This window comes from Salminus brasiliensis, chromosome 11, assembly GCF_030463535.1.
Source record: "Salminus brasiliensis chromosome 11, fSalBra1.hap2, whole genome shotgun sequence".
In the NCBI taxonomy this organism is placed as follows: domain Eukaryota; kingdom Metazoa; phylum Chordata; class Actinopteri; order Characiformes; family Bryconidae; genus Salminus; species Salminus brasiliensis.
Window position 1 is genome coordinate 52,046 of NC_132888.1, and position 16,220 is coordinate 68,265.

The 16,220-nt window shown below is 43.8% G+C and overlaps 1 protein-coding gene across 1 annotated transcript in view; it reads right to left on the bottom strand.

Annotated features, from left to right (window-relative positions):
- Positions 1–4,748: 4,748 nt before the first annotated feature.
- Positions 4,749–16,220, bottom strand: part of ppp2r3a (protein phosphatase 2, regulatory subunit B'', alpha) — an 82,107-nt gene continuing 70,635 nt past the window's right edge. Inside the window, 10 exon segments of the mRNA XM_072691187.1 lie at positions 4,749–5,970; positions 6,094–6,194; positions 6,196–6,201; positions 8,440–8,558; positions 9,072–9,247; positions 9,520–9,560; positions 9,562–9,609; positions 11,769–11,818; positions 11,902–12,058; positions 15,378–15,464. Coding sequence (XP_072547288.1) covers positions 5,874–5,970; positions 6,094–6,194; positions 6,196–6,201; positions 8,440–8,558; positions 9,072–9,247; positions 9,520–9,560; positions 9,562–9,609; positions 11,769–11,818; positions 11,902–12,058; positions 15,378–15,464 — 882 coding nt within the window. The 3' untranslated portion in view covers positions 4,749–5,873.

Sequence of the window (16,220 nt, forward strand, 5' to 3'; positions counted from 1 at the left end):
CCGGCTTGGACCTCCACCCAAGACTGTCTGGGGGGTGACGTATTGCACGGTACCTACCTTCCCGAGTCTTGGTATCAACCACCTGGCAACGGGTGGTTGGGGCACGGATTCTGGACCCAGGGTCCTGGGAGGCAGTGATTTGTTCACGGCTGGCCTTGGTCCCCTGGCCTCTGGTTTCCGATCTCTGGCTTCTGTCGGAGTAGGCCCCCACCAGCACTAAGCTGCCTGGGATACCTTGCGGTGTTAACGAACAGGCGGCTTGGGCACAGGATCTGGATGAACTGGGGGTCAGGGAGGCAGTGATCCGTTCGCGGCTGGCTCTGGCCCCTGGGGCTTCTGGAGACTCAGCCCTCACTTTCTCTCTTGGAGAAGGTGCCAGGGTAGGCCCCAAGATGAGACTCACTCACAGGCCCTGTCGGGATGACCTGGGAAACCTTGCGGTGTTAACAAAGGGTCATTTGGGCAGGGGGTAAGTATCCAGCCTCTCTGAGTCCACTTGGACAGCACGCAGGGAAGGTGGTCGGCAAACAGACCTTAAATGGGTGCCCAGTCTTCTATCGGTGATTAGCACCAACAATGCAACAGTACATTTAACAATAGACCTTACCTAACAAGTTAGTTATACGTGACCTCACCTCAGCTTCATCTAAAATACCCTTTAGATCTAAAGCCTAAAATAGGCTACGCGCCCTGAGCATCTATCAGATGCCATAATATTAAAACCTAATTGGACATGGGACACAAGCCTAGGAATGATCAACCTCAGGCTGGCCGCCTCAGATGAGGGTGTATAGTGTTTAAGGCCGAAACACCTGATGACTCTGAGGTACACTACTGATGATGCGTCCTAAAATTATTAAAAACTTACAAACATCACTAAATCAACAATTAAATCTCCTCACTCTATTCAAGAGAAATTTGGGGATTATACACCGTCTAATTTAAAATAAGTCCACACCTGTTCACTCCCTGCTTAACTGTAACATCAGGGAGAGGGAATAGGTGAGCAAACAAGGCCAAGTAGGTCTAGAGGGTGTCCTGCTCAGTCTAGTGGCACACTCCTCACTCTGCTCTCTTTAGGCCTACTACAGGACCAAAAGCCCGATAGCAATGCTTAACAAGCGCTGGCCCGTGCACTACCCTTGATCTTCCTACTCAACCATGCAGTCTGATGGATTGTAATGGGGGAAGTCATTGTACATAAAAACAAATTTAAGATCTGTTACAATATTGCTGATCATTATATCAAGTTTTTGCAATTGCATCAACAATTTGGAACTGCCATACAAACCCATGACATTGTCATGATCCGTCAGGTCTGGGTTAGGGTAAACTAAACCTGGGCCATGTTTGTTCCTAGCTGAGGTAACTGAGGCATGATTCAGGCTTTACGTGTTGCAGGTTTCTGTCAAGCAGGGTGAGATCACAGACCCACTCTGAACTTGAAACACTTTCCAGTTTTGTCTGACCATAAATATAGTTATGTCAACCCTAATGTAAAACCTAAACAGGATTTAAATCTGGGATGTTGGTGGACAGTAGTGATACAACAGTGACACACATGCAAACACACCCACACTGTTCAGCTCTTCAGTATGTTCATATTAAAACACATTAAAACCCATGAAGAGAAATAATCACAGCAGGAAACTCTGTGTTTAAATAAACAGCTTTTTAATTATTATTATTATTTTTTTATATATTTAGAGATTTTCAAAAGAAAAATAAAGAAAAGTCATGCGAACACATGAGGAATCTCCTTAGAGCAGGAGAGATGATGTTCTCACGTTCTTTTATCTTCAGCAAGCGAAACATTCATCAGATCAGAGAAATACGGGTGAAAATACATTTATGATATAAAACTCAAAAAAATACAATAGTTGCACACTAACAGGTTGTCTGGTGTTTGACGGCTCCTGTAGCTGTCCATCTCTGTACAGACTGGATTTGCATAGACTTTAATGGGTTAATGACCAAAGTGACCAGGTTAGAGGCAGTAAATCTCAAGTTTAGGTTTAAGTGAGTGGCTTTAGCTTAATGTCCAATAGTTCAGATAAAAAACACTACAGCAGGTTTATTGCTCTGTCACTCCTGCAGTTGATTGTCATCTTACTTCACCTTAGCTCAACAACACACATCATTCTAACACTGACAGTCAGAGATTATAGATTATTATTCTGTTTAGCACAATTTAAAACTCCCCGCCACTCAGTGGCAGAGCCCAAAATAAAATACAGACATTTACAGAGGATATAGAAATTTTCAGAAACAGCTGGATTACACTACAGGACAAAACACTTCACATATATAAATATATTACACTAATTACAGAAACCAGAGAGATGTACAGGTAGCACATGGCAGGGATGGATGAGGTCGGACAGTGTGAGAGAGATGTGACCCAATAACCCCCCCCCCCCCCCCCCCCCAGATTCAGCCATCACATTTGGCATTCAACGTTTTTGCCTTTAGCTTTACCATTTAAGTAACAAGTAACAGCATGTTATGCCTTCTTAGCCATGATCCCTCAATCTGGAATCATTTATACTGCCAATCAACCCGTACCAGACTAGGTTCTGATTTTGGTTACCCCTCGAGAGGGAACCAACCGTACAAAGTGAGAAGAATGGGTGGAGCTAGAAACAGTTTAAATAGTCTCTGCAATGAGTTTACTTTAAAGAAATCTCACAATCAATAAAAAAACACACTTATTTTAATCACTTTTTTAACGTTTCCTTATTTTTAGAAACTTTCTTTTCTGAAAACTATTTTCATTAGAGAAAAACAACCTTACTGTCATCATTTAAAGTACAGTGGTTGAAACAGAACAATAATCTGTTTTCTAATTTTTAAAACATCAAAGAGCCATCAGTGAGTTCAGGCTTCCCTTCTTAACTTTACATTTTTAAATGCAGAAGCCTGAAACATATTAAATTATAAACTGGTTCTCAATTCTGGTTCTGGTCAATAATCTAAGCTTAAGACAGACTGTGTTCATTAGTTAGGTAAAACAAATTCTCCAGTTTAAGTTGAGTTAAAGTTCTAGAGCTCTGAACGGGTCAGAAAAGCAGAGAATGGTGAAGAATGGAGACCGACACTGCTGACCCGAAGTGCCTGGGTCTGCTGTGTCCAATATTAGTAACTTGGGCTCTTTGGGATGACCACCTGATTCAAAGGTGAAATCTTTAGCTTTTAAAGCATAATTCAGTTACCTGTTATAGACCTAAAACTAATTCTACATTTACTCCCATTCTTTTAAGTAAACTGAAATTCATCATAAAAATGGAAAATGATTAAAGTGTTTTGAGGTTTTAATGTAAAAAAATGCTTTTGTTCATCTAAATATAAATTGTGTATCAAAGTTTACAAATAATTTTTTTATTAAACCAGTTAAACTGATTTTACATCATTTTAGGTGAAACTGATGGACCAGTTCTTGCCGTTCTTCTTTAGTTTCCACTGGAGCTTCGAGGCTAATGTAGCAAACAAGTAGTGGAACTAATTGACACTGATGTGTAACACACTGCAAACTAGGAACTTATGTACAGAGAATACTGCTGTTCAGCTCTGCTCCGTACTTTACTCCATGTTTACAAATTCAAGAGAAAACTGTAAGTCAGACTATCGCTTTAAGGACCAGAGAAACAGCTATAAATGGACGGACATTGAAATTTAAATACAAATCCCTCCCACAATGATCTCAGTGAATAAATAACACCTTCATCACTCAGTATTCACACCTTTATACAGTGAACATCACTCCTGAACATTCTCACACACTAGTATAACTTTTCTCAGTGGCCTGAAGTCCACATTCAGCTTCAGATAGAGTTTATACACACCTAGAACCTTTCTGCAAGAAGCCCAGACTAGGCTCCATCTACCTGTATAAAATATGGCTAAAGAAGGAAAGCACAGTATTTCAAACAGTGTTGAAATGTCTAAGATTGTCCTGTTTCAGTTTCCAGGTGAGGGAGGAAGTGAACATGGAAATGTTTAGTGAAGTTTGATTTTTGTAGTCAAGTTGAAAAAAAAAGTGTACTCACGTTTCAACATTCAATACCTCTACTGACCACCAGGACCACATTACTGACAGTGTTTCAGCTCTCTACAGGGTTAATGTGCAACATTGTGTTTGGTGATGCCAGTTTAGCCACACAAAACTCATTTTGGGTCCTAAAGGGTGCTGATAAGTGCCGATCCGAGACTTGCTAAAGCCATATAAACACACCTTGTACCACAGCAAAACGAATGAGAATTTCTAACCTTGGTGTGAAAGAGAGGCGTTACGTTATTACACATGATTTCATTATTATTCTACTTTATTTAGTTAAGAGGGAATTAAATATGATTATATACACTTCTCACTCCGTACTCTTTTCACTCCATACACTCCCCAGCCTGTACTCTCCTCACTCTGTACGCTCCCTGGCCCGTACGCTTCCTGGCCCGTACGCTCCCTGGCCCGTACGCTCCCCAGTCTGTACGCTCCCTGGCCCGTATGCTCCCCGGTCTGTATGCTCCCCAGTCTGTACGCTCCCCGGCCCGTACGCTCCCCGGCCCGTACGCTCCCCGGCCCGTACGCTCCCCGGTCCGTACGCTCCTCACTCTGTACGCTCCCCGGCCCGTACGCTCCCCGGTCCGTACGCTCCTCACTCTGTACGCTCCTCACTCTGTACGCTCCTCACTCTGTACGCTCCTCACTCCGTACACTCCCCAGCCCGTACCCTCCTAACATACACAATCTCCTAACATACACAAACAGTGGGTTCTGACAAAAAACAGCATATTTACATAAATGCATTCAGCCTACGGTAGTTTAGTCCCACCCATAAGTGTACAGCAGTTTAGCCCCTCCCATTACATCTACAGTAGTTTAGCCCCACTCAGTCACACTGAAATTATAAGAGGTTTAGTGCAGACTAAAGACAGTGTTTAACTGTGAGGGATAAACAGAGGACGCTCAGATTTCTCTGGTTTACTGGTCTTACCCGCCGCTAACTTAAGATCAGAAACAGGTGTGTATTTTTCATAACTAAAACCAGAAATGTGTTTTGGAGATTTTATCCACACGAGTCTTTACTTTACACTTTTACTGGATTCTGTTTTAGATCTAAACACCTGATCATAATGCTGAGTTCCTCCACACAGACTAAGATAGCCAACTCATCCTTAGAGAAGAAACATCTGTTGCTCTAAACTCAGGACTTGACTGGGGCAGTGGTGGCTCAGCTATTCGAGCACCAGGCAAAAGATGACAGGGTTGTGGGTTTTTGATACCCGGGCTCAGCAAGCTGCCACTGTTTGGCCCTTGAGCAAGGCCCTTCTCCTCTCTGCTCCCCGGGCGCTGGAGTTGGCTGCTAACCCACTGCTCTGGGTGTGTGTGCTCACTGTCCACTGTGTGTGTGTGTGTTTGTGTGTGTGTTCACTGCACGGATGGGACAGTTCTGGTTCATGTCTGTTAGAATCTGTAGAAATCAGGCCCGATTAACTCTAATAATAAATAACATAAAATGAAAGATGTGATTGTCTGCAGGGGGAGGGTTAGGGTTATACAAGACCGCACTGAACTCAACAATAACATCAAAATCTGAAATCATTAAGGTGACATCACACACGTAAACACACAGTGTGACCTAAAGTGTCTCGAATTCAGCTCTCCTTAAACAGGGTGATGGAACCAGCCGGGAGAAAGGGGGGGGCACAGTTATATTGCACATGAAGAGGATCTGTTTATAACCACTCACACAAACGCTGTTTCTGAACTGTAGAAAAAAAGTGGAGTTTCTTTTTTTAAAAGAGAGAGAGAGAGACAGAGAGAGAGAGAGAGAGAGAGAGGGGAAACTGAAGCTGAAGAGGGTGTCTCGTGGCGATCACGCTGAAAGGTCAGAGATCATCAGTTTGTCCATTTTATTTCCGATCTCTGACGGAACAGAAATTTCCTCAGACTCGTAATCTTCGTCAAAAGATCTGCAACAGAAAACACACACTTTACACTCCCGACCCACACACTATTTCACTCCCGACCCACACACTATTTCACTCCCGACCCCACACTTTACGTGAGTCGGGAGTCATGGGATGAACACTGACCCGTCCTGCAGCTGCTCACTGGCCGTCTCTTCAGCCACCAGGATCTCATACTCTTCTGCTGCGTATTTATCCCAGTCTGAAGGTTCAGGACCATCCCCGTCCCAGATCCTGAATACACACCACACACAGTTAGTTTATTGGTGTTGAATAAATATCTAAAACATTTTAAGAGCATGGCTGCCGTTTTTGCGAGCTCCCTCGGGTCTTGGTAGTTTTTTGTTTATTCAGTTGCACGGAACGTTGCTTAGCACTTTCATTTATTGCTGACAACACTTCTGGAAATCAGATCGATGATCACTCGCCCCAAACTGCACTTCGAGTTCACAACACAGATCATTTGGAAACACTAAGGAGCACCATTCATCTGGGCTGCCCGGCCATGCACCCACCTGACACCGGAAAAGAGGTTACTCCCGAAACGGAGTAACTCCCCCGACCTTTGCTATGCTATTGCCCTGACTGTGCACACTGCCCTCTCCCACCTGGACAAGAAGAACACCTATGTGAGGAAGCTGTGGACTTCAGCTCAGCGTTCAGCACAATCATTCCACCAAGGCTTGACACCAAGCTCCGGGATCTGGGTCTGAACAGCTCTCTGTGCAGCTGGATCCTGAACGTCCTGACTGGCGGATGCCAGGTGGTAAGGATGGGCAGGATCACGTCTTCCTCACTGACCCTCAACACCGGATCCCCTCAGGAGTGTGTGCTCAGCCTGCCCCTGTACTCCATCTACACCTACGACTGCACAGCCAGACACAGCTCCAATGTCTTCATTAAATTTGCTGATGACACGACAATCATGGGCCGTTCTCTTAATGTCAGCAAGACCAAGGTAGTGGACTCATAGGCTCATATGAACCCCCGGACGTTCTACACCTGCAGTGTCTCCACAGCATTTTGACGGCTGCATCACCACCTGAAAGTGTGTGTGTGTGTTTGTCCCTAAATTCAGCCATGTCACTTCACTGCTGTGTTCTCTTCACTGGCTTCCTGTAGCTGCTGCCTGCATCAGATTCAAAACCCTGACGCTGGCCTACAAAGCCAAGAACGGACCAGCCTCTCCGTATCTGATGGCAATGGTCAAAAGCCGATCCGCACCAAGAAGCCCTTCGAGCTTCAAGTACGGCTCGGCTCGACCCGCCATCCCTCAAAATCCACGGAAGACGAGCGTCCAGGCTCTTTACTGTCCTTGTTACGGTGTGGGGTGGGGTTTGGACTCAAGTGCAGTTAAAGTTTGTTTTATTATGATCAAATGAGACAACTGCTTTTGTGGTGTGTGCTTGGTGATTGTTGGGTTGAACTCCAACCCTGGTAATGGGAGCCCAGTGTATTTCCACTGTGCCACCACAGCTGTGAGGGTCGGCAGTATAAACACTGATCTTGAGCAACACAAAAAGGCGGGAAAACAAACAAAGGAAAACCAGGAGTGACGTTAACTCAAACACTTTTCTCTTTTCGCTGTTAACAACTTAAACTCTTTTCTTTTCTGTTCGCAACTTGAACTTCTCTTTTCACTTTTTTCTTTTCTGTTCACAGCTGTTCACCTTTCTCTTTTCTGTTCACAGCTGTTCACCTTTCTCTTTTCACTTCACAACATAAACCCACTATTACCTTTCACCCCTCTACAAAGGTGCGACGGGGAACTGTGTTTGGCTGGGTGTATTTATACTGTGCCACACAGGTGGGTCTGGTCAGCGTTGATTATCGCTGGGCTATTCTAGGGCTTGGAGTTCTTTGCTCCAACCCACCAGCTTTCCTACTTTGCTGGCCGGGCCCCTGCTGGCGGCTGGCGGTACATGCTGCCTGCTCACAGTCTGCACTGAAGTGGTGGAACGAACTTCTCCTGAGTGTCCGAACAGCAGAGTCCAACGCTCGCTGTCCTCAACCCAGACTGAAGACTAGGGTTCTCTTCTGAGAGTACTTGGACGAATAGAGTAACTATGGTCACCTTATTGACTTGTGTTTAGTAATGTCTAAAGCTTAAAGGTATCTTTAAACTATTTTCTATTCTAACTAGCTATGGTTTTTCTTGGGCAAAGTACTTTGTAAGTCGCTCTGGATAAGAGCGTCTGCTAAATGCTGTAAATGTAAATGTGTATAGTGTGTATATGTATAAAACAATATACTGTAAAATATTCATTATTTCTATTCTGTAAAAGTTTTTCTCTCATCTTTACACCTGTGTTTGTGACGTGACAATAATCCTGATTTGATTTGACTAGTTTTTTATATATTTATACATGCGATCTTTCTTTGATGTTACAAATCAAAGAGGGGTTCTGTGCATGTGTGTGTGTCTGTCTGTGTGTATGTGTGTGTGTGTGTGTGTGTGTGTGTGTGTCTGACCTTCTGCACTGCAAAAGGATCTCTCTGCTCATGGTCCAGGTATTTCTCCAGGTTGAAGAAAGTGTCGAAGAATATGTGAGCCATCCTGCAGCGCTTCAGGTCTCGCAGAGTGATCTTACCTGCAAACCCAGAGGCAGAACACAGTAGAGAACATCAGCACTTCTGTGGAACCTCTTCCACACACTGACTGTAGTAACATCAGTAATCTGCTCCAACACACAGCTCTGAAACAGCCCATAATATTCTACTGCAACCTCTTCAGTACAGGTGCAGTGCTCTGCCATATCAGTAGGTCACTAATTCCTTATTTAAAGGTGTCTGGGCTACAGTAAGCTGGTGGGCTTCATTAAGGACATGCTGTCTGAATAGTTTTGATATTGATCCAGTGGAAGGCTGGGTCTCTGTAACTTACATTTAAGATCCGAATCTGCAGACACAACATCGGTGCTTCAAACATGAATAAAAGAAAAATAAAATCACAGACAAGCTCATCTTCCCATGGGCGGAAAATCAGGCGTGGAACTAGAGCATATAGAACCGGTGGAACCGGAGATTTTTCTGTGTGCTGATGAAAACAACTGTCTGTCACAGTTGCTAAGGAGAACCTGATTGAGGCATGTGGCCTTTCTGACCTTGGCACTCTGGTTTGACAAGGTCCAGCATCTGGCAGAGCAGGTCCTGGAAGGGCAGCGGTTCGATCCCCATCCCCTCCATCCGTTCACACTGCTCTTCATAAAAGAACTCCAGCTCGTACATGGAGAGAACTCCATCACCATCTAGATCCATACAGCGGAACCAGTACTCCACACTGCGCAACACACACACACACACACACACACACACACACCTAATGGTGATGAAGACACTGCCTGATGCTGAGACACTGTTCCCCAGAGTTCTGAGAAGAGTTCGACTCTAGAACCTGTTCATAGATCATTCAAAATGGTGGAGGGATACTGGTGGGTTTATTTAGAAAACTAGAACTCTCCAGTTGATCAGTATCTCTGAGGTGGCGATTACAGACTGATTACTGACTGATAACAGACTGATCTAGTTTATAGGTTCCTCTTCAATGTTTACCTCGTTGGGTTCTTCTTGTCCTCTTCTGAGATGAGAAACCAAAACAAACTCTGCATAGCTCATCCTCCCATCTCTCTGCACCAAGCTCCCCTGAAACACCAGAGAGAAGTTCAACACACACTACACATACTGAAAAGTAAGAACGTGAGTATCTGCCTTGTTACCTTCTGACAAAGACCAGGATGTCTGTACATCCAGTCTAATGAACACAACAATATAATATTCTACAATAATTCTACAACACATTACTGCTCTGAATTTGATTTGAAAACTGTCTCTCTGACATGTTGTATTCTGTAAGTCGATAGTGAGTTAATGTCAAATTTAGTCAGGGGTCTTTTTGTTACTCTATTGTCTCCCCTTGAGTTCTTGATCTGCTCAAGTTCCCTGTGGACAGGAGCAGTGACTCCTAGTAGTAAAACCAGGTCATTCCACTGAGCAACCCAGGTTCTTATCCACCCCTGGTGGGTCAGGCATAAATGTTCTGTTATGTTTTACTGTTGCATCTTTTCATTATTAGACCCTTGAGAAGCTACGCTTTGGGATTTCTTTAGTTATTTATTAGTTTTAGGTTTATCTTCAGAACAGCCCTAGTAAAGCCCTGCACTTGGATCCTCCATGACAGAATACAGTTCCGAGCACTTGCTGAACACTTTGAGAGAAGTTAAAGCCAGCTCAGCTCTTTGTCACAAATGAACCACTACCCCTGGTGTTGCCCACCAAGCTGAACCACATCTGCCTGCCCCTGAAAAAACATGAAGGGGAATCTGGTCGATGTTGAGGTTTCTCATTCAGTGCTCTTTGGCATTCAAGCAGCAAACATCTCACCTTCCATTTGAAAGAGCAGAACCTATGTCTCACCTATGGGTTAGGGTTTGGGCTACTTAGTTTCTCAGAGTAAATGGCCACCCGGCCCGACCTGCTGGAAGATTGCCTGCGTCAAACCAGCTGCCACCTACCAGTCCAACCAGCAGGCCCCCCACCCACCACCACCCATAGCAGACCAGCGGCACACCCTCTTACCACTGCTACCTGTTTAATGATGAAAAAAAAAGGGCTCGTAAACTGTCTGCCACTATTAATACCACCACTATTAACTATCTGTTAGGTCATTTTAGGTTGGTCATTTTTATCATTAGTGTTTAAATAGTTCTGACCAGAGGAGGATGGGTCCCCCTTGTGAGTCTTGGTTCCTCCCAAGGTTTCTTCTCCAGCTCTGAGGGAGTTTTTCCTTGCCACTGTTGCCGTAGGGGCTCACTGGGGGTCTTTGATTCATCATGTCTTATGTTATTTTCTTCTTTGTCTGTCTTTTATTAATCACTATTTATGTAAAGCTGCTTTGTGACGACAACAGTTGTAAAAAGCTCTACTAATAAATCTGACTTGACTTGACTTGACTACTCAGGGGAAGGGCCAACTTCGGTGTCAGAGTCCAAGCCCACTGAGCGTTTGGCTGTTGCAACCTTTACCTTGTCCTTAAAATAACTTTTGATCACCCAGCACAAGGGAGAAAGGCTGCACCCCTCTCCCTGGGGGCCTCTGTCAGCCTACCTTTGGAGTTCTTATCATAGTTCAAAGGCCAAATGATGAGTTAATCAAGACCCGGAACAAACCTTCCGGTGCCTGGCTAACACCAACACTACTAAGTGTAGGGACTACATAATCTAAGCAGAATATGCCCATAATTCCCTGTGGTATTCTTCCTTAGGTATATCCCCATCTGAGTGTAAGTTCAGGTATCTGCTACTACTTTTCCCCAAGTGGGAGAATGAAGTCGGTGAAGGTACCTGTGAACCCATTATGGACATTTGCGCTCGGCAGATAGCAAGAGCAATACGGGGGACGGGTCCTGTAAAAGGCTGGTCAGCTACGCCCCCACCTGCCACCAGAGGGTGGCAGAACGCTGCACCTGAGTGATAACCTCCGTCACAAGCGTGTTTCAGACCCAGTTAGATTTTTTTTTTCTCAGGTGTTCCACTCATTGCCCTCAGACACTCCTTTTTATAAAGCAAACATTACTCATTTCAGTGTTTCAGTGAGCTCCCGTGTCTGTGTTACCTTCTGGCTCTCTCCTAGACTGTTAGACTGTTATAGTCAGACCTGCTGGAGTCGTCAGACACACTCTCAACATGCTCTGCTCTCTCTTTACTCTACTGTCTCTTTACTGTTTCCAGAGTGTCAGACCAGTGTGTGAACAGTTACATTATAGAACTCAGCCCAGTTTAACCCCAGACTACAGTTAAGTCTTACCGGGTCACCGCTCCTGAGAAGAGCCTCTCGATGATCCTGCTGGATGATGCTGCAGCGAGAGGAACACACCTGATTAGAAACTCAGCGATATTACTGGGGTTTCATGGAACACACCTGCCCACCTGCACTCACCGTGGTCGTTGTACCTGGCCAGATCCTTGGGGTCAATGAACAGGTCGTGGTCAGTGTCCAACTCCCAGAACTTACAGTAGATAACGTAGAAGTGCTCGTAAGAGAAGTAATCTGTGATCTGATTGATGTCATCCTCCTCCTCCAGCAAGGCCAGAGTCTGAGAGAGAGAGAGAGTACCTTAACAATTTTTTCCTGTCAATCACATTCCTGTCCACTTGACACTATTTCAGGTTTTCTAAGTGAGATACACTCTGGTTTGAATCACTGTATTCTTCACACTAACCGTTAAAGACACTATAAGCTCTGGGTCTTTTTTCACTTAATTCAGCCGCTACGTTGGGTGGTGTAATCTACACCTGTAAGCAGAGCAGCAAACTGTTGTAATTTAAGAAGTGCTGCAGGGCAACGAGGGAATTCCAAAAGAATTAAACAGTTCAAAGACAAAAGCTTTTGAAATCATTTATGAACAAAAAGGACCTGAAAGTTCAGCTAACGACCATCTACACCTGCATCTACACCTTCATCTACACTTTCATCACAACTGCATGTACACTTTCCTCTACACCTGCATCTACACCTTCATCTACACCTTCATCACAACTGCATGTACACTTTCCTCTACACCTGCACCTACACCTGCATCTACACCTGCATCTACACCTGCATCACAACTGCATGTACACTTTCCTCTACACCTGCATCTACACCTTCATCTACACTTTTATCACAACTGCATGTACACTTTCCTCTACACCTGCATCTACACCTTCATCACAACTGCATGTACACCTATATGTAAACTTGCATCTACACTTTCCTTTACATCTTCACCAGACCTTCATCTACATCATCACACCATCTACATATTCATCTGCACCTGCATCTACACCTTCATCTAAACATGCACCTACTTCTACATCTGCATGTACACTTTCATCTACACTGTCATCTACACCTTCAAAAATGCATCTATACCTTTATATACACCTGCATACACATTTTCATCTACACCTTCATTACACCTGCATCTACATCTTCATCACTCCTTCATCTACACCTTAATCACACCTTTATCTACAACAGCATCTGCAACTGCATCACACCTTCATCTACAACTGCATCACACCTTAATCTACACCTTTAACTACACCTTCATAAACAATTTAATTGAAACCTTCATCACATCTTCATCCAGACCTGCATCTACACATGCCCCTACTTCTACACTCTTATCTAAACATGCACCTATTTCTACATCTGCATGTACACCTTCATCACATATGCATCTACACCTTTATCTACACCTGCATATACACTTTCATCTACACCTTCATTACAACTGCATCTACATTTTCCTCGACACCTGCATCTACATCATCTACACCTTCATCACACATTCATCTACATCTTCATCTACAACTGCATCACATCTTCATCTACAACTGCATCACATCTTCATCTACAACTGCATCACACCTTAATCTACACCTACTTGCCTACTCCTTCATCTACACCTTCATAAACACTTTCATCTAAACCTTCATCACATCTTCATCCACACCTGCATCAACACATGCACCTACGTCTACACAGGCACCTACTTCTACACCTTCATCTACACATGACTCTACACCTGCATCTACACCTTTATCTACCCCTGTATCTACACCTTCACCCTTACCTGCATCCACACTTTTATCTACATCTTCATCTACAACTGCATGTCCACATTTATCACACCTTAATCTAAACCTGCATCTAGACCTTCTCCTTTATCTACATCTTTAACTACACCTGCATCACAACTTCATTTACACCTACTCCTGCATCTACACCTTCAACTATACCTGCATCACAACTTCATCTACACCTGCAAAACAACTTCATCTACACCATCACACCTTCATGTACACCTCCATCACACATTAATCGACACCTTAATCTACACCTCCATCACACCTTCATCTACACCTCCATCACACCTGCATCTACACCTTCATCTATACCTGCATCACACCTTCATCTATACCTTCATCTACACCTTTATCTACATCTCCATCACACCTTAATCTACACCTCCACCACACCTTCATCTACACCTGCATCACACCTTCATCTACACAGGCACCTTCATCTAGACCTGCATCTACACCTGTATAACATCTTAATCTACATCTGCATCTACACCTTTAGCTACATCTGCATCTACACATGCACCTATACTTGCATCTACACTTTAATCTACAACTGCATCACAACTTCATATACACCTTCATCTACACCTGCATGTACACTTTCATCTACACCTTCATCACACCTGCATCTACATCTGCATGTACACCATAATCGCAACTGCATCCACACCTTCATCACAACTGCATCTACACCTTTTCTCAACACCTGCATCTACATCTTCATCACTCCTGCATCTACACCTTCATGACAACTTAATCTACACCTTTACCTACATCTTCATCAACACTTTTATCTAGACCTTCATCACATCTTCATCTACACGTTCACTACACCTGCTTTACATTTCATCTACACCTTCATCTACTCCTTGATCATACCTTCACCTATACCTGCATCTAAATCTTCATCAGACCTTGATCTACACATTCATCACACCTTCATCCAAACCTGCATCTACACCTTCATCTATACCTTCATCTACACCTTCATCTACACGTTTTACACCTGCATCACACTTTCATCTACACCTGCATCACACCTTCATTCACACCTACTCCTTCATCTACACCTTCAACCACACCTTCATCTACAACTTCGTCTACACCTGCATCACACCTTCATCTATACCTTCATTACACCTTCATCTACACCTTCATCTACACCTGCATCACACCTTCATTACACCTGCATCTACATCTTCTTCTCCACCTGCATCAAACCCTCATCACACCTGCATCTATACCTGCATCACACATTTCATCTACACCTACACCTTCATCACACCTTCATGTAGACCTCCATCACACCTTCATCAAAGCCTGCATCTACACCTTCACCACACCATCTACACCTTCGTCTACACCTTTTTCTACACCTCCATCGCACCTTCATTACACCTTCATCTACACCTTCATCTACACCTCCATCACACCTTCATTACACCTTCATCTACACCTTCATCTACACCTGTATTACAGAACTCTTAGAGTTCTGCAGGTTCACAGACCAACTTTTCCAAATTACCTGCAGGTGTGAAGAACCTTTTTAAGAGCTTAGAGAAGCTCCACATTAATTAAATTAAATATAAATTAAAATTTGCTTTCCTCTGAGGACCTTTGAACTTAAGACATGTCCACAAGCTGCTTAACCTTCTGTGATTTACACCAATAACAACCTTCCCCCCCAAACCTGTCAATCATACATTAGCCACACCCTCTTCATGTAGGAGCAGAAGTTTAGGAATTCAGGAGAATCACTTAAAAAGGCACAGCTGGGTTTACCTGCAGGAAGTTGTTTCTCCTGAGCTCAGTCATGGTGATCCTGCCGGTCCAGGAGCGATTGACTGTATAAAATATCCGCTGGATCACCTGCAGAACAGGAAACACCTCACAACACGTCCAGCAGTACCATCAAATCACTCTGACTACACAGCAAGTGTTTCTACTGTCAGAACTGAACACAGCCGCGAGGGCCTGTTCCCTAAAGCAGTACAGTACTGCTGGGACTAAAGGAACTGTTCTAAAGTATTGCGGTTCTTTCATGAAGATAATTTCTATAAAGAAGTTTGTTCAACATCAAACACTTAGTGAAGAGAAATCAAATAATCGATTCACTTTAAATCCAATAAAGCTTTTTACTTTTTTTTAGTTCAGATGCTGCTTTTCGAGAAGCTTAAAGATTAAACTGCATCTTTACAGAGTGGGATTAGAGCTTATTGTTCTCTGAGGTTGAAATTCACATTTACATATTTCTATCTATCTATCTATCTATCTAGGGTTTAGCTCTCAAGTTTATCCGCTAATAGTCGAACATTCAGTTTTTATTCTCTGAAGAGTTTTAGTTTTCAGATTAGTTTGGGACGATTCCTTCTGAAGAACTTGTATACAGCAGAAGATCAGTCTGAGCTGTGTCTGTGTGTGTGTGTGTGTTTTAACTTTCTAAAAGAGTGTGGCTTCAGTGACAATAGCAATGCGCTCCAGTTTCAGGACAGCGGGACATTTCTAGGTAGCTCAGTCCTCAGGGGAGCAGCGGGACAGCTGGAGGAACAGGAAGGGGCTAAATATGGGCATATATGGGGGGTCTGGGGGGGCTGCTGTTTCAGTCTTTCCGTGATGTCAGGATTC